Here is a 23728-nt window from a genome sequence, read left to right on the forward strand (position 1 = left end):
AACCATCAAATCAAATCAAATCAAATCCCAAATTCCATTTAATTTAGTAACTATAAATTGAAACAGAACAGCTCTGGTTCTCACAACAGCAATCATAAAAAAACCAAAGAAAAAACCAGTGTGCAGAGCTGCTCAATGGCTACTGCAGTAGCTTCAACCTCATCCTCTCTCCTCTCCTTCTCCTCTCTCTCATCTTCACCTTCATCTTCCTCTCTCTCACCTCTCATCCGTCTCTCCCTCTCATCCAGTCCACGTCACTCTCTCTCATCATCTCTCTCCATTTCTCCATCTTTCCTTCCACTTTCCTCAAAAACTCCCAAAACAGCTGCTTCTTCATTATCATTCACCATCGAGGCAGAGAAGAACGTGCTCATTGTCAACACCAACAGTGGCGGCCATGCAGTCATCGGCTTCTACTTCGCCAAGGAGCTTCTTGCTTCCGGACACAGTGTCACGGTCCTTACTGTGGGCGAGGAGGCCTCTGACAAGATGAAGAAGCCGCCGTTCAATAGATTCTCAGTTCAGAAAACAACCAACATCTCATTTCATAAGCTTCATGAGGAAAAATAATAGTACTATGTTATGTAACATAAATGGTGTGTGCAGGAGATTGTGAGTGGTGGTGGCAAGACAGTGTGGGGGGATCCGGCAGACATCGGGAAGGTTCTAGAAGGCGCTGCATTTGATGTGGTTTTGGATAACAATGGCAAGGATTTGGATGCAGTGAGGTTTGCATCTCATCACTCAACATTCATGCACTTCTTGATTATATGTAAATGAACTCTATTGTCATTCTTGATTTTCCATTTCCAAGAAATATATAAATCTAATAAATATCATTACCTGTTAATATATAGGCCTGTAATAGATTGGAGCAAGAGCATTGGGGTAAAGCAATTCCTGTTCATTAGCAGTGCTGGGATTTACAAGCAAACAGATGAACCTCCTCATATTGAAGGGGTATGTTTCCTTTTTAATCACACACTTACACGGTTACACCTGATATAAGTGAGAATTTCTAAGCATAAAAGTTCATTTTTTTTCCTAAATAGGATGCTGTGAAAGGTGATGCTGGTCATGTTGGAGTTGAGAACTACCTCTCAGAGACTTTCGATAACTGGGCATCGTTCCGCCCACAGTACATGATTGGCTCTGGAAACAACAAGGATTGCGAGGAATGGTTCTTCGACCGTAAGCATACAATCTTATTATACATATGCATAGCTCTTGCATCATATTTTCCACATTTCTGACATGAACAGGAGATGAAGAAATGATGCATACCTGCTTATATTCTGCTATTTAGGCTGTGTTTTGAAGGTCTTGCGCTTGATTCTTGACAGGCATTGTTAGAGGCAGACCTGTACTGATCCCTGGCTCTGGGATGCAGTTGAGCAATATCTCTCACGTGAGAGACCTGTCATCTATGCTCACTACGGCTGTTGAAAAGCCGGATGCTGCAAAGGGTAACATCTTCAACTGTGTGAGTGACCGCGCCGTGACACTTGACGGAATGGCAAAGCTATGCGCTAAAGCTGCAGGACTACCCGTGGAGATAGTGCATTATGATCCGAAAGCAGTGGGTGTTGATGCAAAGAAAGCGTTTCCATTCCGAAACATGGTATGTTGTTGAACTGTTATAACACCTGAAGTTACTAAACACAGCATATACAAACTGCAAATCAATGGAAATAAGCTATCCTTAAGTTAGGCATTTCACATAGATCAAGAAATGAATTATGCTATTGGCGACAGTGAAATTTATATTTAAGAAAGGCTATTAACCTGCTGACAAATTTGATATTTTGCATTAATGAGTATTGTACACTCACCGCAGCATTTCTACGCGGAGCCACGAGCTGCAAAGGCGATTCTTGGATGGAGTGGCACATCAAACCTTCCAGAGGACTTGAAGGAGCGATACGAAGAGTATGTTAAGATTGGAAGAGACAAGAAAGAGATTAAATTTGAGTTAGATGACAAGATTCTAGCAGCACTCAAAGTACCTGTCACAGTATGATAGCTCTTTCCCAAGCAACTGGTAAATAAACAGCATGCCTGTTAATTTGGGGAAGCAAGAGCCATTTTTTCGGAATAAGTACAATGCTCTAATCTTTGGATATTTTTGTGCAAAAATGAACTTTTATCTCCGTTAGGAACTTCGCCTCTCAATCTGAATACTTGATTCAGTATCACTGTACTTGAATATTCCTTGCTCTCTATTTCTTGCCAACCCGGTGGGGGTAGAGATTCAATTAAATGATTCAGACATTCTGATACGAAGTGAAAGGCGGCTCCACTGAATTCACTCACTAATATGTCCGCATAAGAAGCATAACACACAACAGCCGTAAAAAGGGGAACACATAAACTGAAATATGACAAAAAATAACCAAAATGAAACTGTTAAACTCAAATTTGAAAGTTAAAAACAGCAGTTTTGCCAAACCAAACCCTTTTTAGAGTTTTCATTACTGTCCTTTATTTTTTGTCACAGGCACAGAAATAAACAACCAAGAATTGGATACCGACTGATAGTACAATTGTACCAAGAACATTCCACGAATAAAAAAAAAGCCCGATAACTATGAATATAGAATCCCTTGGAGAAAATCCTTTGTTAGAAAAGAACCTGATACATACTCAGCCTAAACAACGGAGCAGACTGATAACAAAATACAAAGTGCTATATATAAGAAGGAAATAACATGGAATCAAGTAGAAAAAAAATAGTAGCAGTTGATAAAACTTGGAAATTCAAAGGTTGCAATCTTGGTTGCAATAAACACCGATTCATTCTGCACAAAGCCATAGAATGATCAAACTTCACCAAACTCCAAGAAAATTAGAAACAGCATCTGTAGACTAGATGCAAAATTTTAGGAAACAAAAAGAGATAGTTTTTGTTAGGAAAAGGGTGACATTCGTTTCTAAGCGACACAAATGATATGTTCACCAATAATCATACAAAGAACACTAACATCCTGAAAGACACCAAAACTAAGCTGATCAGTACAGCATGCATCTCAGTCTTCATGTTTGATTTCAAGGCCCTTAAGTCTGGATTCCAGGTCATGTTCAATATCACCATCTTGTTCTTCCTCTTCTTCATCATAATCCTCTCCATCTGGATCATTCTCATCCAAAGGACCCAAAACTGTAAGGCAATTCTTGAATGTATCTTTCACCTCATCAATCCCTTCATCAGATATGTAATTGCCATTGATGTTTAGCAACTTAAGGCTGGGCTTACTTACAACAGCCAGGGCCAAGCACCTGGCACCAGCCCTTCTTATCATATTGGTATTCATATCTACTTCACATAATTGACCATGACCCTCCTCTAGTGCTTTGGCAATCAAGACAGCACCCTCATCCTTCAATTCATTCTCAGCCAAGTTTAGTTTGGTAAGAAACTGTTTGGAAGCTATAAGGGAAGCAATAACTGGAGCAGCTCTAGCAGTGATTTCATTTCCTGCCATATCCAAGACTTCTAGAGATGGGGCAGACTCCTTCAGAGCATTCCAAATAGCAATAGAACCCTCATCCTCTAAATTCAGATAGCTGAGGTAAATTTCAGATAGATTTGAAAATTCAGATAACACCTTGCTTAAAGCCAACCCAGCATCAACGCCAAACATATTGTCTCGCAGATCAAGCTTCTTTAAGTGAGTACATGATCCAAGAGCTGTAGATAGGGCAATACCTCCCTCAGATTCAACCCTAGTAGATGAACATCGAAAATCCTCCAGAAGGGGGGATTTACTCGCTATCTTAGCTATAGCTATTGCCCCTTCATCTCCAGTCATGTTGTTATGAAAATGAAGGAACTTTAGTTTTTCAGTGGAAGGAAGTAACTCATGAACTGCCATTGCAGCCTCCTCGGAGATGCCATCATTAATCAGATAAAGCTCCTCCAGATTATGCTGGGACTTTAAAAGTGCACCAAAAGCCCTGATACCCTTCTCACCCAACGCATTGTAGGACAAGTTAAGAGAGCGAAGTTTAGAACCTTCAAGCGCTGATGAAAACATTTCCATGACTTCAAGAGCTTCCTCCTCAGGCCTTCCAGCAACAATATCTGATAGGTCTACTTCAATCAAATGATCCTTCATGGATGATAATATTGGTTGAGCAATTAGTGCTGCCTCCCGCCCAAAACTTGTGTTACTAAAACATATCTTAGTATATCTTCTTCCAGGCTCCGTCAAGAGTTTCAACAGTTTCTCAGCTTCATCACCATCAATTACTTTTCTTGGATCTCCTGATATATCAAAAGTAGTCCCATCACATTCTTTTATTTTGGCCAATATACCAAGCTCTGCATCTGCTTTCGCAACCGGTCCACGTTTAATAACGTCAATCATGAGGCGACTGGATTCCTTGGCATATAGCTGCACTGCTGAACTTCCATCTCCATCCGGTTCCTGCGTGAAATGTTGGTTTGCTGTAGCAAAAGCTGCAGTTTCAATACGCTTGGCATCCTCTTCAGCCTCTTCTTGACTCAGAAGACCATACTTTCTAGACCAAATGGAGGGAGTCACAAGATTCTTTGTCATTCGCTCGACAAGTTTCAGTCTTGTACTTTGGCTTATGGGCCACATTTTCACAGACAATGTGGGAACTTCCATAGCAAAACAACCTATATGAAATCCAATGATGTTAAGACTCTGACCTATACATAAAATTAAGAAGGTGAAATTGCACACAAACTCCAACACGCAGTTAAAACTTATAACTATCCCTGAACCCTAAAAGTAAATTCAACTCAAAATGATAAATGCAACAAAAGAAAAGCAAACAAATCGGACTTCGAAAATCATAGATAAAACTCAATTAACAGTAAGCACTAGTGTTCTTGTAGCGCAACGTACGAATTCAGATATACAAAAAATGCAGGAGGGGTTTAGAAAAACAAAAAAATCAATCTGTGAATCAAAATTAAAATGAAAATAAAACATGAAAAGGGGGAAATTACCGATTGACAAGAAGGGAGAAATGCGGCGAGCAAAGAGGAGCGAGAGATCCAAAGTAGTGGAAATTGAAAATGCGAGAGCAATAAATTTATTGTCTACAGAGGAGCGTAAATTTGAATTTAGAGAGAGAAAGAGAGCTGTAAAATCTCCCGCTATGGACATATATTTACAGATTCATAAGATCTAGTTGAGATTTACTCATGGCCCAAATCAACGGTCATTTTGAGGCCCATAAAAATTATGTGCATTTGGGCTTACTAAGATTATATATATAGCTCTCTTATAGTTTACACAGAATCAATTACTCCCTCCGCCCCGACTCCCATTAAATATAAAAACATTTGTTTTTGTCACGGAGTTTTATGTGGTGTTGTGTTATATTGTATTACAAGTCAGAAAAAAGAGGATGCAGTAAGAAAGATGAAAACGTAGGGACCGTGTTATTTTCAATTTATGAAATATTTTATTTTCAATGGGATATCCCAAAAAAAACATTTCATTTTTTTTATGAGATAGAAAGATTACATCGCAAGCGGTGGCAAAGATGGTGGGGAAGGATTGGAGGGATGAGGAGGCGGTGGAGGAGGCTCAAGGGGGGTACAGGGTGGCATTCACTGAGATGCATGCATGGTGGGAATAAACGCATTAAATTTTTTGTCTAAAATTTATTAATATAAAACCATTAATTAAATATTAATTATATTTCTAGTTATATATAAGTCTCTTAACGTAATAAAATCATTATGTTACTGTTAATAAAATGATTTATTTTTAAAAAAAAATTAAATCCGAATATGTTCATGAGTTTCATGGTATTCAACAAATAAAATTTGAGGTCGAATTTGATAATTGACAAAACTGAGTGGACTGTTCCAATTGATTACATAGTAGAATTAATAAAAGTGATGAGAGAGTTTTTCATCCAAATATTAATATTATGCAAACAATTTAGTGGACATGCCACTATTAGTATTAGAGGTCAATCACCTCAAAAATTGTGTGAATCTAATCACCCCATTATGCGTTCTCTCATTTTCTACATATCTAGTGACGCATCGTTGTTATCCATTCATTATTTTGTAATTATGATGGTTTACCAATAGGTGAATTTAAGACAAATTTTTATCGATCGCTACTAATACTATCATTGGATGCTTATTCAATATGTTGTTGGACTGTCAAATAATTTATGAGGCTTTATATTTTTATTTGGCTTAATCAAATTCATGCTTTGTACTTTACTTCCGACTTTTTGAAAATTTTAGAGAAAATATCAATTCACATTTTCACTTTAAAAAATCCTCCAACATTGAAAAAAGTTCAAGCTACACCCCACAGCTAAATTTGGTGACTGCATGATAATCAACTTGATAATTATTAATTACAAAATCATGTTGTTTTGACGTGGGTACTATACAGGCCCGGCCCTGGGGGGTCGAGCAGTGCCCCCGCCCCGGGCCCCCAAAACGTTGGGGCCTCCAAAATCCAAATACATACATGAGTATATACATGTATTACTACTGTTGTTATTGTTACTATTAGTTTATAGTATTATTATGGGGCCCCTCTTTTAGTTCCGCCCCGGGCCAATAAAAACTCAGGACCGGGCCTGGTACTATAAATAATATCCACACATAGTTTACCCATTAATCCAACGAGATGATTCTTTTTTCTGTCATCGAAATTTGTAATGCAATGTTTCGATTTTATAGTGTTTAAAATTAAGAAATGATATTATTTTATTTTTATAAAACGATAATATATAAACAACTTGCATATTTGATAGCTAGAGAGGTAGGTTCGACGTATGAGTTATGACCTGCATTAGATGTGATGACCGATGTGATCGGAGAATATTCATGACCGTATATTTCAAGGAGTGAACTACGCAAATGGTTCATGAACTATGCCTTTTGCACACCAATGGTCCCTGAACTTTAAAAATATCGTGGGTAGTCCCTGAACTAAGGTGTAATCACATTTATGGTACTTTTCACTATCCATCACAATTTTACACCCAAAATGCCCCCAACACATGAAGGGCATTTTGAGACTTTCATATCTAAGTATTGAATTTGATATTTTCTTTATCTAGTACTAAATATGATATTTTCTTATAGTTTGAGTACCTAAAATGATATTATTCACTTCAAGTACCTAAAATGATATTATTCACTTAACTTTTTCAACATTTCTTCTTTCTCTCTTTCTCTAAAAAAAAATTAGTACTATGAAATTATTAAATATATTAATTATAAAAATCAAAATTATAAATTTAATTATAAAATAATTTTCGCAAAATTTAATTTTGATTGTGATTTGATTAATTTTTTAATATTAAAAATTAATTTTTTTAATTAAAACTAAGCATTAATTTTCGAAAATTCTTAATTTTTGTGAAAATTCTTAATTTTTGATGATATATTCTCTTGATCTATTATAAGTTTTGATGATATATTCTCTTAATTAAATTTTTTAATTAAAACTAAGCATTAATTTTCGAAAAAATTAAGAATTTTCGCAAAATTAATTTTTAGGAAGTAAAAAATTAATAAGCTTACTTGCATGTAAAATGTGTTGAAGTCGTTGTAGCCATCCCTACATACATGGTAAAAGAAAATTTTGACGCTTGAGTACGAATGCATATACAAGGCTCATCAATCAGCAAGGTTATTAAGTTATGACTATATCCCAATTCCCATGGTAAAAAAACAGTTACAATCATAGATTCTTGGCCAAAAATAAAACTTCCATAATTTCTCAAAACATCAAATACTTTGTGAATTACAAGAGTTTTCCCTCCACACCCAACTGACAACAATCAATCTTCATGTGAGTGAACAATAATAGATCAAGAGAATATATCATCAAAAATTAAGAATTTTCGCAAAAATTAAGAATTTTCGCAAAAAATTAAGAATTTTTCAAAAATTAATGCTTAGTTTTAATTAAAAAAAATAATCAAATCACAATCAAAATTAAATTTTGTAAAAATTATTTTATAATTAAATTTATAATTTTGATTTTTATAATTAATATATTTAATAATTTCATAGTACTATTTTTTATTTTTATTTTTAGAGAAAGAGAGAAAGAAGAAATGTTGAAAAAGTGAAGTGAATAATATCATTTTAGGTACTTGAAGTGAATAATATCATTTTAGGTACTCAAACTATAAGAAAATATCATATTTAGTACTAGATAAAGAAAATATCAAATTCAATACCTAGATATGAAAGTCCCAAAATGCTTCGGGCATTTTGGGTGTAAAATTGTGATGAATAGTGAAAAAGTACCATAAATGTGATTACACCTTAGTTCAGGGACTACCCACGATATTTTTAAAGTTCAGGGACCATTGGTCTGCAAAATGCATAGTTCAGGGACCATTTGCGTAGTTCACTCTATTTCAAAAGGCCAAGAATTTTAAATATAAACGTGTTGGAAATCGAGATCGGAGCAAAAACGAAATGGAACAACAAGAACACGAGGATATACGTGGTTCGGCGTAAGCCTACGTCCACGGGAGAATAACGAATCGATTTACTTCAATCACGATCAAGAACTACAATCATACAACAAGATCACACACTCAAGAACAAGCTACTCCCTCTTCGCATATGAACTCATATCACACCGAAGACTATACAAGCTAGTTCCTCACAAAGATAGTGTGTATCTCTCACTCTAGCTATTGATTGTTGTTATGATCTCTCAGCTGAGTTTTCTCTCTCGGTTCTTCTCGAATCTCTGATATGGAGCTGCAACTGTTCTTATAGGAATCAACTATGCAGTTGAAACTGCCGTGCAAGTGAACTCAAACTGCTCTTCTCTAATAGCCGTTGCATAACAGAATTTTGAACTCAAACTTCTTGATCACGTGTCGCACACTCCACGCTCGGTTCCGATGCACCCTCAATCCTACGGCTAGGATTAAAACTTGACTAACAAAACAGATCTAACGGCTGCCGGAAACGAGTTGTCATAACAGCCGAGCTGCCGAGCTGCCGAGCTGCCGAGCTTGCCGAACTTGCCGAACTTGACGAACTTGCCGAGCTTGATGAACTTGCCGAACTTGACGAACTTGCCGAGCTTGGTGCTTGTTATCATCACAAAACTCCTAACAATCCTCCACCTTTTGAGATGATACAACACTTCTTTCGATCACCTTGTTCTTTGTCAATCTCATGTCCGAGTAGCGCCAATCTTGACTTTTCTTGTCAGTATCCTGACTCCGAGAATCATCCCCAGATCCTCCTTTATCACTTCCTTGATCAGCCACAACGCCCCCACTGGACGATCGCCTCCACCGGACGATAAAACCTCCACCTAATCTGAATCTTCCCTGTTCAGAATTGGAGTTGCTGATCCCTAGAGATATCACACATCTCTCATAAGTGATAACCGAATTTCTGTCAAGATTATGCCATTTTCATCGCTTAGGATCGATGCCTGGACCGCTAACGAGCACGCGTCGTCGACACTGCTCTCATGCTTCTTCGCATCCCTCAAATATCTCCTGGTTACACATAGCTCCTACGGCTTTCGTCACGAAACCTCTGATAGAAATCCTCACCTCCCAAATGGGTGTGTTGCTTCTTCCTTCTCGGCTTCTAGTAAACTCAAACGCTTTTTCTCCGCCTCTGCATGTTGAACATGCATTTCAACCTTTGAACCCAGCTCAGCACGTAGCTCCAAGAATGATAGTTTGTAGAACCAAGAATGATAGTTTGTAAAAGCAAGAATGATACTTCCGGCCGCAATCCAATCGGTGGATGAGCTCCTCCACGAGCTCCGCGTCGGAGAAGCAATTCTTGACGAATTTTATCTTCTTTATGCGATCCTGGATTGGCACTCTCTGCCGCATCATCTTCACAATCTCCGACATCTCATCCATCAGTGCTTTCACAACGTCCGTAACCACCGCCTCCATCGCAGCGAGGTTCACGGGATCCTCCGCCTTTGCCTCCACCGCGATGATCCTTTCAAGAATCTCAGCAGCAGTCTTCTGTTCCTGAATTTGTCTCAAAACCTTATCACCAAGGTTCAAGATCACCGCACGATAGGCCTTGAGCTGCATCTCAGCCAGCTTCGCCTGTGCCTTCTCATTCAGAACAGGTGCCTTCCCTTTGCTCTCGGGATCGGGCTTCTCCAAGACCGCTGCGCATCCCTTTTCGAACTGATCTCCGACTTCTTCCAACGATTCTCCTCGTTCCCACAGACGGCGCCACTTGTTGGAAATCGAGATCGGAGCAAAAACGAAATGGAACAACAAGAACACGAGGATATACGTGGTTCGGTGTAAGCCTACGTCCACGGGAGAATAACGAATCGATTTACTTCAATCACGATCAAGAACTACAATCATACAACAAGATCACACACTCAAGAACAAGCTACTCCCTCTTCGCATATGAACTCATATCACACCGAAGACTATACAAGCTAGTTCCTCACAAAGATAGTGTGTATCTCTCACTCTAGCTATTGATTGTTGTTATGATCTCTCAGCTGAGTTTTCTCTCTCGGTTCTTCTCGAATCTCTGATATGGAGCTGCAACTGTTCTTATAGGAATCAACTATGCAGTTGAAACTGCCGTGCAAGTGAACTCAAACTGCTCTTCTCTAATAGCCGTTGCATAACAGAATTTTGAACTCAAACTTCTTGATCACGTGTCGCACACTCCACGCTCGGTTCCGATGCACCCTCAATCCTACGGCTAGGATTAAAACTTGACCAACAAAACAGATCTAACGGCTGCCGGAAACGAGTTGTCATAACAGCCGAGCTGCCGAGCTGCCGAGCTGCCGAGCTTGCCGAACTTGCCGAACTTGACGAACTTGCCGAGCTTGATGAACTTGCCGAACTTGACGAACTTGCCGAGCTTGGTGCTTGTTATCATCACAAAACTCCTAACAAAACGAGTTATCAATCTTACCAAAAGTAAGTATATTCTAATTCTATTATGCCCCGTATTCTGACATATTTATAATTTGTTCTATTATTTTTTTTGTCAAACTACAACTTATACCTCTACTCTGATAATTATTTATTTTTAATAATTAATCTATTCATAAAATTATGATAAAGTATGCTAATTAAAAAGACTAACTTCAATGAGATCGCTCGGGAGACGAGCACAAGCTTGCTCTATCTGGAATGACAAGACCTATCATGGTCATCCTCATATCTAGTATAGATTAGAGATTGCATATAAGAGCACCCACAATGGGGCGCCCGATATGTGCCATCGTCCTCGGGAGCGCCCGATGGCTCCATTGTGGGTGCCCGGACGATGGCACGCCCTACGCCCACACCCTAAGCTTCGGGCGCGGAAACAGCCCGGACGATAGGCCATCGTCCGCGCCATTGGGCACCATCGTGGGCTCCGCGGACGATAGACACGAAGGATGGCACGCGTTTTTGAATTTTTTTTTCCGAATCTTGTCTATTTAAACCTCGTTTCTCATTCACTTGTTCATACGAATATCTCGCCCGGATGAAGATGCATCTAGCTCGTCTGGCACGGCGACCGCGCCACCGCTAGAGGATTACCGACGAGCTTCAATGAGGTTCTATCTAGAGGCCTCAATGCGCAACCAACAAGACCATGCTCAGCTCATGAACGACATGATTGAAAAAGTGTTGGCCCATAACCGCCGTCGCTGAGTTTGCGTATTTTTTAATTCGTATTGTAATGTATTAATTTTTATAAATGAAATGAAGTTTTTTTCCCAATTTTTGTAGTTTTTTAAATATTCAAATAAAAGAAAATGCATAGGACGCGCTTTAGGGCGCCCCATTGCATGTTGGAGGGTAGGAGGATGAAAACGATGACGTGGCGGTGCATAGGGCGCGCCTAAGAGCGCCCCATTGCTAAGAGCATCCGCAACGGTGGTGGGGAAGAAGGCCGCCGTCCGTGCCAGCGGCGAGGACGAGGCTCGCCGCCGCTGCGCTCGCGCTGCTCGATGCATCGAGCAGCGCCGTGCCAGCGAGCAGTCGACGTGGCGGCACACGATTGGGCAACGGCATAGCCGTTGCCTTTGAATATATTTTTTTTAAAATTCGTTAATTAATTTTAAATAATGATAAAAAATAAAAAAAAATTATTTTCCAAATCCCAAAAATATGGCCATTTTTTTGCCCGTTTTTCTGATTTTTTTTTTATTTTTTCCCCCCAAAATCATCTATAAATACACACATTCATCATCCATTTATCACATCAAATCATCTCTCATTCATCTCTCATTCATAATTCTCATACAAACTATCAACACATTCATCCCTCACTCAAAACCTCAAATGGATTTCACCCATATTATGGCGGAAGCGGAGCGCGAAGAACAAGAATACTACGAACAATATCGTGCCGCTTACGAAGCATATGTCGCGGCGAATACCCCCGCTCCTCCTCCTCAACGAACTAGATCAACCACATGTGGATGAAATTCGGCAACGAGTAGTGATTTTTTTTAATTTTTAGTATTTTAATTATGTAATTTTTAATTTTTAGGCTTTTAATTATGTCGTTTTTATTTTATTTGTCATTTGTAATTTTATTTAGGTTTTTTAATGAATTTTATTATTATGGTAATGTTATTGTTTAATTGAATTTTAAATTAAGTGTGCTCGTGCTTGCGGAAGAGTACAGCTGTGGGTGTTGTGCTCTTGCCAAAGAGCAGACAGAAAAAGTGGGGTCGGGCCCACAACCGTGCAGCTGGCAAAAGCACAGTTGTGGATGCTATAATGCTCTAATATCGGCGGCGATCGTATTTAGTCTCACCTTAGAATCTCTCTCAGTTAGTAGTATAAGTTATCTCAATTTTGTAATCCATTTGATTAAAATTAAATTTCATTGAGATTAATTCAAATTCATAAATTAAGATGCATAAATAGTTTGTATGTATTGAAAATGTAGTATAATTAAAAATGAAAGTGCAATGAATGGTTAGTGCCAAAAAAAGTGAAATTGGTGTGGAGCAGGATTATGCTGTCTGAGCGAGAATGCATTTTGCTTTCCAGGTGAAGTAACCTAAACGATTACCCTAATTTTGTAGTAGTAAGGAACAAGCATCTCTTTCTTGCTTCACCATTCATTCACTAAATCTACTTTAGTGAATGCCCCATTTTCAGAAAGATATTGAGAAACAGAGCTGCTGAACTCTCGCAAATGTAGAAGCTTGGACCATCAGATCTCTGTGTCAGTTTATTTCTTTATTCTCTTTCTTCTTTCCGAGTTTATTTGATTTCACTGTTTCTATCTTTATTGTTATTTCTGAGTGTTTCTTGATGTTGAATCTTGGTAGAGAGGATGTGAATTATTAGTATATTTTTTTGCTCTTTTTTTTCATTGTTCGTTTTGTTTTAGGGCTTTTTTGTTTGGGTTTTCTTGAAATGATTTGTGGGTATTGTCTGTTAGTCCATGAACATGGCTCTGAGATTTGAAGCTAGCTCTTGCACTGAAGTTAAGAGGTATAAATTGGATACAAATCAAATTAGGCTAGCAAGATTCAGAATCAACATCCATATTTTTATTTGATAGAATTTTGGTCTGATTTATCAAGAACTGTTCAAAATATGCAAGATGTTATGTTGAAATCCGACTTAACTAATGTTTTGAATGTGCTGATATGGTAGAAAAAAGTAGAGATAATAATTTTAGGATTCACTTCTTTAGATCCCTCTTTTGTTAATTCAAAGATGGATTATGCTTGAATTCTATGGTGGCAACTGGCAAGGATGGTTCTTCATGTTGTACTCATATGTTCGAAAACTTAAAATAAGAAATCTAATCCATGTTTAGCTATTTATATGATTGCCAAATCTTATTGTTCATCAGAGTTAAGTACTTAGGTAGTCTCCGGTTTAGAAAATTGGATTCTGAGACTAAATCATATCCATTATTTGCAGCATCGCCCGTATTAAACAGTTTGCCTCTAGATAGAGACGTATATGCTCCAAAGGGTATGCAAAAAAATGGGAACTTTGGCCCTCGAAACCAATGGTGATGTGTGCTCTAATGACTATGTAGTGTTGGGGCTGAAGGACTTCAGAATAGACAGCATAGAAAAGCCCCAGATTCTGTCACTTTTATCGACATTGCTAGAGAGGTCCGTACAGAAAAATGAAAGGAGACTAGAAACCTTACAAACCAAAGACTTCATCACAGTATTCCACGGTTTAAGAGCGCCTTCTCTTAGCATTCAACAATACATAGATCGGATTTTTAAGTATTCGTGCTGCAGCTCTTCGTGCTTTGTTGTGGCGTACATATACATGGATAGATTCATCGAGCAAACAAAATCATTGCTTACTTCCCTGAACATTCACCGGCTCACAATCACCAGTGTAATGCTTGCTGCAAAATTCATGGATGACGCGTACGTTAGATACTATTTCTTCTTTCGACTACTTAATTACTTTGCTTTGTTGATTGATTCCCTTCTAATGAAATTTGATTTGATAACTTTCCAGTTTTTACAATAATGCATATTATGCTCGAGTGGGAGGCGTGAGCACAACGGAGATCAACAAATTGGAGATGAAGTTCTTGTTTTCTCTAGATTTCCGGCTTCACGTCAATGTGCAGACGTTTGGTAAATATTGTTCCATCCTTAAAAGAGAAGCAAAAGGCGCCCTCGTTGAGCACCCCATCCAGTCATGCGGGGTTGAAGAGAGCTGGACGAGCAAGGAAGAGTCCACCTGTGCTCGACCAGTTGCTAGATGATCTGCTAAAAAACGCTGCTATCCGACCATATACCCCGTGCAACATGAAGAATTTCGACATTTTTCGTATCTTGGGATGGCCGGAATCTAGTGGTTAAGTAGGTAAGTCATATGTGTGCAGAATTTTTAACTTGCATTTCATGTCTTGTGAAAGTGTGTAGAGTTGTTTTCTGACATTTCACTTCTCCCACTTTGATAGCCAGTACATTGGCCTTGATAGTATGAAGCTTGGAGTGAGGGTAATATTTTTGTGGTGTTTGTTGATATACTTTTCTTTACTGTATGTTTAAATTCTTGAGTATTTTGTGCACTGGAATATGTTGAAATTGATGATCATAGATTGAGAGAATAAATTATGTTGGCCTAACCTAGTGTTTGAACTAACATATTGTTAAATGGACTTGTTTGATAATGATTGTTGTTTACTGATGTTTCCATCTAACCAGAAAATGTGGAATTTGGTCACAAGTTGCAATCAGCTGGTAACCTTCTATTTAGGTTTAAATAACTAAAGATGATGTTATAGTTTCAATTTCTTAAAAGATTTGCTTTGCTTGTTTTATCATCTTCACATATTTTATTAAGGGCAATAATGTAATATTAACAAAATATATGCAGTACATTATTGGGATTTACATTTAATTTTTCTATAAAGTAACAAGGTTGTAAATTTTCAAAAACATCCAGAAATTAAACCTTTTATGTATCGTAGAAAAATGTTATTCTGTTCAATCACCACTATATATAGTTTATTGTGTTTTTTATAAGATTTTGATTTATATGAAGATGTACACTCCTCTTTTTAATACAAACAAAAATTATACTATGAATAATACTAGCTTAGATTAAAAAAGTCTTAAACATATTTATTATACTTAGTATTTATAATTTTTAGTGTAAATTTATTTTTTAAAATAAGGAGTATATATCAATTAAAACTATTGTTATAATTTGTGTGCATTGATATTTATTTTTAAAATATATGAAATTGAGAAACAAATGAAGAATGGAGAGAGATGAGATATTAAATAAATGAGGAAAAAAAATGAGAGAAAAGGAGAGAAGATAGGAGGGAGAAATAATATATATACACATTTCTATATAAATATATGTAGGGGAACATTAATCTCCTATTACTCCCTTAGATTTAAGTTTCTTCTTAATTTGGAGGGTTAGATTAGGTTGATGGAGGACTGGATGAAATCCCTTTTTTTATCCCATATTGCATTATAGGGGTGATTCTGTACATTATAAGGGTAAACTAGTAAAACATCAAGATTGAAAACCTCCCAAAACGGAAGGAGCGAGATTTATGCGGGATTTTGATACAACCTTTCATCTACTCACTCTCTCTCACTCCAAACGTCTATTCCTCAATTCAAGTCTCTGCAAATCGTCTCCCCAAATTACACCCACTCTCCAATCCCTAGCCGCCACTGGAAGCAACCGGGTATCTCCAGAAATTGATCGTTTTTCGTCGGATTCACTGTCAAAATTGAACTCTTGTAGCGGAATGTACCGGTTGAAAAAAAATTAGATGGACCAGCATTTTGGCTGAGGTGGATCAAATTGCTGCTTCTAATAGCTGGGCTGTTTTTGCAACAAAATTTCATCGGAAGTCATATTCCTTTGTGCATTATTTGATTGCTTCTGTATACTAGTTATCAAGTATAAGGCATTATGTGACTGTTGTGTACATGAGTGAATGGGTGAAAACGAGAACTCCCGAATCTGCTAATATAATATTCCTTAGTGCATTGATTGAATCTGTACATTATTAAACTAGTAGTATACATTATGTATCAAATATTATGCATTATTTGACTGCTGTGTACATAGGTGAATGGGTGAAAGTCATATTTCTTGGTGCATTATTTAATTGCTTCTGTACACTATTTATCAAGTATTATACATTATTTACCAAGTATTATGCATTAATTGACTGCTTGTGTACATGAGTGAATGATGCATTATTTAATGAAAATGATATTGATAGCTTCCCATTTAAATAATGTTCTGATGTTGTATGTTGGACAACGGCGAAGCAGCTGAGATTCAGGAACAATGAAGTGAAAAAAAAGCCAGATAAATACTGTGAAAGCAGATGGATGAAGACGAATCTGTACATTATTAAACTAGTAGTATACATTATGTATCAAATATTATGCATTATTTGACTGCTGTGTACATAGGTGAATGGGTGAAAGTCATATTTCTTTGTGCATTATTTCATTGCTTCTGTACACTATTTATCAAGTATTATACATTATTTCCCAAGTATTATGCATTAATTGATTGCTTGTGTACATGGGTACAACCACCACCGTATAAAATCACCAAAAAAACGTCTCAGCCAACATTTACATTACACATCATAAATGGTCCATTACAGAAACTAAAATAACCATTATAGAGTAATATATGTACATTATGTGTATCAGTAAAAACTACTCCCTACCCGAGATGATATCTAAACCCTAGATGAATGACTGAAACACGTGGACTTTGGCGGCAGTTTTGTAACTTAATACATACTACACCCTAGCCCCAAGGATTGCTAAACCCTTGGGGAATACATGAAACGTGTTCAGTAAACATTTACATTACAGATCATAAATCATCCATTACTGAAAATAAAAAATCCATTACAGAGTAATATATGTACATTATGTGTATCGTTAAAAACTACTCCCTAGCCGAGATAATATTTGAACCCTAGATAAATGAGTGAAACTCGTGCATTCAATTGGTCATCCTCGTTCGACTTCTTCTTGCCTTCCCTATTGCATACAACATAATACCAGGTTGTAACATTGCCCGTCTTCCTCATCCCTTGTTTGTGCGTATCAAAACCAACAGCGGAGTATACATGTGCGCATTATTTATCATGTAGTATCCATTATTTGACTGCTTGTGTACACGGGAGATTTAGTCAGTGTAGTATACATGTGGGCATTATTTGATTGAATATGTACATTGTTTATATAGTAGTATACATTATTTATCAATTATTAGGCATTACTTGACTACTTTGTGAGGGACGTGGGTGATTGGGTGAATGCAATGCATTTTTTGATTGAATCTGTACATTATGTACCTAGTAGTTTACATTATTTATAAAGTAATAGGCATTATGTGACTGCTTGTGTACATAGGTGAATGGTGAAAGTCATATTCCTTTGTGCATTATTTGATTGCTTCTGTACACTAGTTATCAAGTATTATACATTATTTATCAAGTGTAAGACATTATGTGACTGTTGTGTACATGACTGAATGGGTGAAAACGAGAACTCTCGAATCTGCTAATATAATATTCCTTAGTGCATTATTTGATTGAATATGTACATTATTAAACTAGTAGTATACATTATGTATCAAATATTATGCATTATTTGACGGTTGTGTACATAGGTGAATGGGTGAAGAGAATTACCAAGTATAACTACCACCACTGTATAAAATCGCAAAAAAAACGGCTCAACAAACATTTACATTACAGATCATAAATCGTCCATTACTGAAAATAAAAAAACCATTACAGAGTAATATATGTGCATTATGTGTATCAGTAAAAACTACTCCCTAGCCGAGATGATATCTAAACCCTAGGTGAATGGCTGAAACTTGTGGACTTTGGCGACGGTTTTGTTACTTAGTACATACTACACCCTAGTCCCAAGTATTGCTAAACCCTTGGGGAATACATGAAACGTACGGCGAACAATCAAACACGGCCAATCTTAAACTAAACTGCTCAGCAAACATTTACATTACAGATCATAAATCGTCCATTACTGAAAATAAAAAAACCATTACAGTGTAATATATGTACATTATGTGTATCAGTAAAAATTACTCCTTAGCCGAGATGATATCTAAACCCTAGATGAATGATTGAAACTTGTGGACTTTGCGACGGTTTTATAAATCTTAAACTAAACCATGAAAGTTTGAACACATACAAGGATCCACAACAAAACTCAAGTTCATTACAAACCAGCTTTCTAAATCACATTAACATTAGTTCTACACTGATCAGTCTGTCACAAATTATTGCCATTAATCCTTGCATGATATGATGGTTATATTCTTTTCATAGATCGTTTCAAGCAGAGCATAAAATCAACCAAAATAAAATTCAGAAAACCTAGAAGCTTTAGCGTCAAATCAAAATTCCAACTAAATTCTCAACAATATGATTTAGTCAAAAAACAGAATCTCTCTTTTCCAGAAGTATATGCTAATTTCGTTAGCCTAATAATTGTTCCATCTCAGTTTTTAGTTAAACTTGCCCCCACCCCGACCCCAAACAAATAACCGTTTGGTAAACTCCAAAAATAAACAGAGTGAATTGACAGTCACGGCATTCAAGTTCACAAATCACAATTGTCTTTTTCCTGAAAACGATATCCAAATTTCTGGGGCAAGTGAAATGTAAACTGCGCAAATTGTCACTAAAATCGCACCGACCGTATAATGATACACACATACACGTATATGGAACGTATACCTTCGTATTGCTCAACGTAGATGTCATGAATCTGGAAGTGGTTCAACGCTGCAATCTTCAACGCTGCAATCTTCAGAGAGAATGAAATTTGGAGAGAGAAAATACAGAATCGTGCATCTGCAGAAGAAAACCGCTGCAATCTTTTGAGGGAGAAAATCAAGCTACTTACCATAACAAACTCATTTGTGTATCCAAGTTTTGAACTTTTTGATTTTTTTAATCAATTAAATTAAATTCATGTGGCATTATTTTGGGCCATCAGATCTTGAAATTGAATGGACGAGATTAAGAAGGACATTAGAACAAAATATGTAAAAAGGAAATGAATACATCCCTCTATATATATATAGGAGTGATCAAGGTCTAACTAATTTTAAGTATATAACTAGAGAACAAATCTTAGCCACATATTATCTTAATCCAATGGTTAATAAAAGTACACATTATTAGTTAATAAAAATAGTATAGGGGTATTTTTGGAAATAAACTTCATTCCCATATTCTCACATACACATTCCATTCACACATTATCTCTCTCTATTTCTATTATCATTCTCTCTCTCTCTCACCCTGTGTGCTGATCTCTGGCCGCCACCGTGATGCGTCGGAGGCGCTTCGGCGGAGGAACATGGAGCTAGAGAGGGAGCTCCGGAGCATCCTGGAGGGAGAGGAGAGGGTGGATGAGGAGTTGTGGATTTTGATGCATCATCAGCAGCAGCGCCGTCGCCAGTTCCGCGGTCGCCGTGGCACTCGCCGGTGCCGTACCTGTTCGGCGGACTTGCGGCGATGCTGAGGCTCATCGCTTTCGCTCTTTTGATCCTCGCCTGCTCCTACTGGAAGCTCTCCGAAGACGCCGAGAGGGACCTCGAGGCCGATGGAGGAGGAGATAGAGCTTCTAAGGCGGAACCGCCGGTGATGGAGGAGAAGTTTCTGGTGATCGTTGCAGCTGTTGGAAAATTTCGATGGATTTCTAAAATGTTTTTCGTGAAATTGTTTTTGATTATCTATAAATTTTGTTATTGTTTTTTTGTTTTCTGTAAATCTTTTGGTTAGATTCATTATAAGATAAAGAAGAATAGATGTATATTAATATGGGCACAGTATGTGTTTGATGAAATGTCACAATGAGTTCATTATTTGTTGCTCAACATATTACTACTGCTCTTTCTTAGTTTTTGCACAACTTATTACTTGCGTCATTTCTTGATTGTTGCTCAACTTATTACTACTACCATTTCTTGATTGTTTCTCAATATATACAATAATTCGTGATATTAATGGAGTGATGTATTCCAAGGTTAGAGTGATGTTTCTGTGATATTTTCTTATAGTGATCTATTTTGTTCACATCAGTGAAATAAAAACATGCTTAGAGTGATGTGTTCCACGGTTAGAGTGATGTTTCTGTGATATTTTCTTATAGTGATCTATTTCGTTCACATTAGTGAAGTAAAAACATGCTTAGAGTGATGTATTCCACGGTTAGAGTGACGTGTCTGTGATATTTAGTTATAGTGATCTATTTTGTTCACATCAGTGAAGTAAAAACATGCTTAATGTGAAGTTACATGTTTTTCACATCAGTGAAGTCACATGCTTCTCTATTTTCCCTTTTCTAATTTCGGCTCCATCTCTGATGGCCTAATTTTGGTTGATAATAGTCCATTACCTTTTTCAACTAGCAAATCAGTAGCGGAGAATGAGAGATAGGTTTAGAATAGTAGCTATTTTAAGGTTGGTCTCATCGTATTTGTTATTCATGTATTTTGTGCCATTATTATCCATCAGACATAAATGTATATTAATACAATATAGTAGTATTACACATTTTGGCTCCTTCAATGCTCATACAACTAGGACGACATTAATGGGATGGGAGGATATCAATTTTAACACAACATCAAATGTAGATTTCGTAACAATCTTTAAGCACTGCTACTTGTCTGGTTGCTTCAAACTCTTCCTTTACTTTGAAAATCTGAGAATTTGATTTTTAGCAAATGTAATAATGCACTTCACATTGTGGGATTGACAAGTGTAGCCATGGAACATCACTCTAAGCATGTTTTTACTTTACTGATATGAAGAAAATAGATCACTATAAGCAAGGATTATAGACACTTCACTCTAACCATGGAATACATCACTATAAGCATGTTTTTACTTCACTGATATGAAAAAATAGATCACTATAAGCAAAGATCAGTGAAGTAAAAACATGCTTAGAGTGATGTGTTCTACGGTTAAGTGATGTTTCTGTGATATATGCGTATAGTGATCTATTTTGTTCACACCAGTGAAGTAAAAACATGCTTAGAGCGATGTGTTCTACGGTTAAGTGATGTTTCTGTGATATATGCGTATAGTGATCTATTTTCTTCATATCAGTGAAGTAAAAACATGCTTAGAGTGATGTGTTCCAATGTTAGAGTGATGTTTCTGTGATATTTTGTTATAGTGATCTATTTTGTTAACACCAGTGAAGTAAAAACATGATTAGAGTGATGTGTTCCACGGTTAGAGTGATGTTTCTGTGATATTTTCTTATAGTGATCTATTTTGTTAACATCAGTGAAGTAGAAACATGCTTAGAGTGATGTATTCCACGGTTAGAGTGATGTGTCTGTGATATTTGGTTATAGTAATCTATTTTTCTCATATCCATGAAGCACATCAAAAGTTGGGTTATCTTACAAATGGTGATGTAATTAATAACTAATGACTATGAAGTATATATGACAACAACTAATTACATTTGATTACTCCTCAAAACACTATCACCATTATCTCTAATCCCCCACTGGCATTTCAACAAACAGTTGGCGTGCATCTTCTCTTCTTTGTGTGTTAAGATTAGAATGATGGGCATCATTTGGGGCTGGATTGCCGCCGCCCTCCTCCTCCTCTCCGCTGCCTCTGCCGATCCCAACGACGAGCGCTGCCTCACCCACCTTAGCCAGTCTCTGCAGGATCCCCTCAGAAATCTCCAGAACTAGATGATGGATCCGCGAATTTCTGATGTTAGTAAATGCTGGTAGAGAATAAAGACTACGACACAAAGAATTTACGTGGTTCGATTTACTGAAGTAAATCTACGTCCACGGGAAGAAGGGAGGGCAAGATTGTATTGCTTGATCTGGGATTACAGCTTACAACACAGACTTGCTATATGATATTTTATCTCTAGAGAGCTTAACCTTTTTCTATCTGATCTAAGTTCTATTTATACATTGAACTAAGATCGTGGCTTGCATCACCACTAATGATGGTTGTGGATGTCGTGGAGGTCATGGCCTAAGATCGTGGATGTAGCGTAGGTCATGGCCTACGATCGTGGCCTGAGTTGACACCACGTGGTAGTGGGTGTGTTGGAAGTTGTGGAAATCCTGTATGGGTCCACTAACTCCTTGTTCGGTCGAATACTGAGACCGAACTGCTTTGGTTGCCGATCTGAGAGTAGAGCTTGATGCCGACCTGAGAGCAGAGCTTGATTGGTTGGCTTTTACCGAGCTGTAGGCTGAGGCCGAACTCTTTGGTAATGCCGAACTCATACTCTTCCTTGGGCTTTGGGCTGATGGGCCGTCATTGCTGTTGGGCTTGTTTAGTACGCACCCCATCACTACCCCCCCGAAGGGCGAAGTGAATCACTTCGGCAAAGTGAGTCACTTCGGCATTCTGGATAAAGGCAAGGGGGAGGCTGATGTCAGGGGACGTGCCTTGCATTAAATGCGACAGTAAAATCCGGCCGTTGAATCCTGAAAAGGTGGGATTCGAAACGGTGCGACGATTTTGAAATTTTCGCCGAATCTGATAAATACCTCCTTTCTTCATCATTGAAGCACTTTTGCGACTGCTTCTTCTGCACTCTCTCTTTTTTGCGAAAATTCTCTCTCCGCTTTCAAGAATTTCTTCAGACTTTCTTCACCTTCAAAAAGTAAGAAAAATGTCTTCTTCTTCTTCTTCGGAGTCGGGTAGCGGTAGGAGAGGCGGTAAGGGGTCTTCTGGCCGGAAAGAGTCCGGGGAGAAGACCGTAGAGTATTTCCATAGTATTTTGAGTATGGATACTGTGATATCCCTACCCGAAAAATACTTTTTTCCTGGGGGGAAGGCGGTGGTACCTGACGGTGATCATAGGGCTGACTCCCCGCCGGAGGGTTACGCCACCGTGTACGAGGCCTGCTTAGAATGCGGGCTTCGTTTCCCCCTCCCTTCTGCCTTTATAGATTTACTAGATTTTTTTCAGCTTCCTTTAGGCCAGGTGACTCCGAACTCTTGGAGGCACTTGTCGGCCTTCGCTGCCGAACTCCGTAATTTAGGAAGGGATTTGTCTTTGAAGGCGATCCTTAAATTCTTTCAATTTAAGAGGAAGGGGTCTTGGTTTTACTTGATCCCTGTACAGCCCTTTAGGGCCTTTTGTAAAACGAAGTGGCCGAAGTGGCAAAACCGCTTCTTCTACTATGATAGGACCGCGGCTCCTAGTTTTCCCTGGAGAGGGCCGAAGTCCGTTATCCG

The 23728-nt window shown here is 37.8% G+C and overlaps 3 protein-coding genes across 3 annotated transcripts; 2 read left to right on the forward strand and 1 right to left on the reverse strand.

The window, feature by feature from the left end:
* Positions 1-68: 68 nt before the first annotated feature.
* Positions 69-2283, forward strand: LOC121765945 (chloroplast stem-loop binding protein of 41 kDa a, chloroplastic-like). The gene is made up of 6 exons (XM_042162243.1): positions 69-519; positions 607-728; positions 858-960; positions 1053-1191; positions 1344-1621; positions 1838-2283. Exons 1-6 carry the CDS (start codon positions 136-138, stop codon positions 2018-2020), a joined length of 1209 nt encoding a protein of 402 aa, XP_042018177.1. The 5' UTR covers positions 69-135; the 3' UTR covers positions 2021-2283.
* Positions 2284-2776: 493 nt separating this feature from the next.
* LOC121765944 (RAN GTPase-activating protein 1-like) lies at positions 2777-5103 on the reverse strand. The gene is made up of 2 exons (XM_042162242.1): positions 4979-5103; positions 2777-4642 (listed from the first exon to the last, which is right to left on the reverse strand). The coding sequence occupies exon 2, from the start codon at positions 4629-4631 to the stop codon at positions 3027-3029; it is 1605 nt and encodes a 534-aa protein (XP_042018176.1). The 5' UTR covers positions 4632-4642; positions 4979-5103; the 3' UTR covers positions 2777-3026.
* A 7729-nt stretch (positions 5104-12832) lies between these two features.
* LOC121765815 (cyclin-P3-1-like) lies at positions 12833-15070 on the forward strand. The gene is made up of 4 exons (XM_042162063.1): positions 12833-12999; positions 13111-13177; positions 13888-14357; positions 14452-15070. Exons 3-4 carry the CDS (start codon positions 13930-13932, stop codon positions 14702-14704), a joined length of 681 nt encoding a protein of 226 aa, XP_042017997.1. The 5' UTR covers positions 12833-12999; positions 13111-13177; positions 13888-13929; the 3' UTR covers positions 14705-15070.
* The last annotated feature ends 8658 nt before the right edge of the window (positions 15071-23728 follow it).

The sequence above is a fragment of the Salvia splendens genome, chromosome 14, assembly GCF_004379255.2.
Source record: "Salvia splendens isolate huo1 chromosome 14, SspV2, whole genome shotgun sequence".
NCBI classification, from domain to species: domain Eukaryota; kingdom Viridiplantae; phylum Streptophyta; class Magnoliopsida; order Lamiales; family Lamiaceae; genus Salvia; species Salvia splendens.

What these genes read in the sequence shown, in the direction of transcription:
- LOC121765945 (XM_042162243.1), top strand. Translation starts at nt 136, where the DNA reads ATGGCTACTGCAGTAGCTTCAACCTCATCCTCTCTCCTCTCCTTCTCC. An exon ending in CGCCGTTCAATAGATTCTCA is followed by an intron (nt 520 to 606) that starts GTTCAGAAAACA and finishes TGGTGTGTGCAG; the next exon opens with GAGATTGTGAGTGGTGGTGG. An exon ending in AACCTCCTCATATTGAAGGG is followed by an intron (nt 961 to 1,052) that starts GTATGTTTCCTT and finishes TTTCCTAAATAG; the next exon opens with GATGCTGTGAAAGGTGATGC.
- LOC121765944 (XM_042162242.1), bottom strand. Translation starts at nt 4,631, where the DNA reads ATGGAAGTTCCCACATTGTCTGTGAAAATGTGGCCCATAAGCCAAAGT.
- LOC121765815 (XM_042162063.1), top strand. Translation starts at nt 13,930, where the DNA reads ATGCTCCAAAGGGTATGCAAAAAAATGGGAACTTTGGCCCTCGAAACC. An exon ending in GCAAAATTCATGGATGACGC is followed by an intron (nt 14,358 to 14,451) that starts GTACGTTAGATA and finishes ATAACTTTCCAG; the next exon opens with TTTTTACAATAATGCATATT.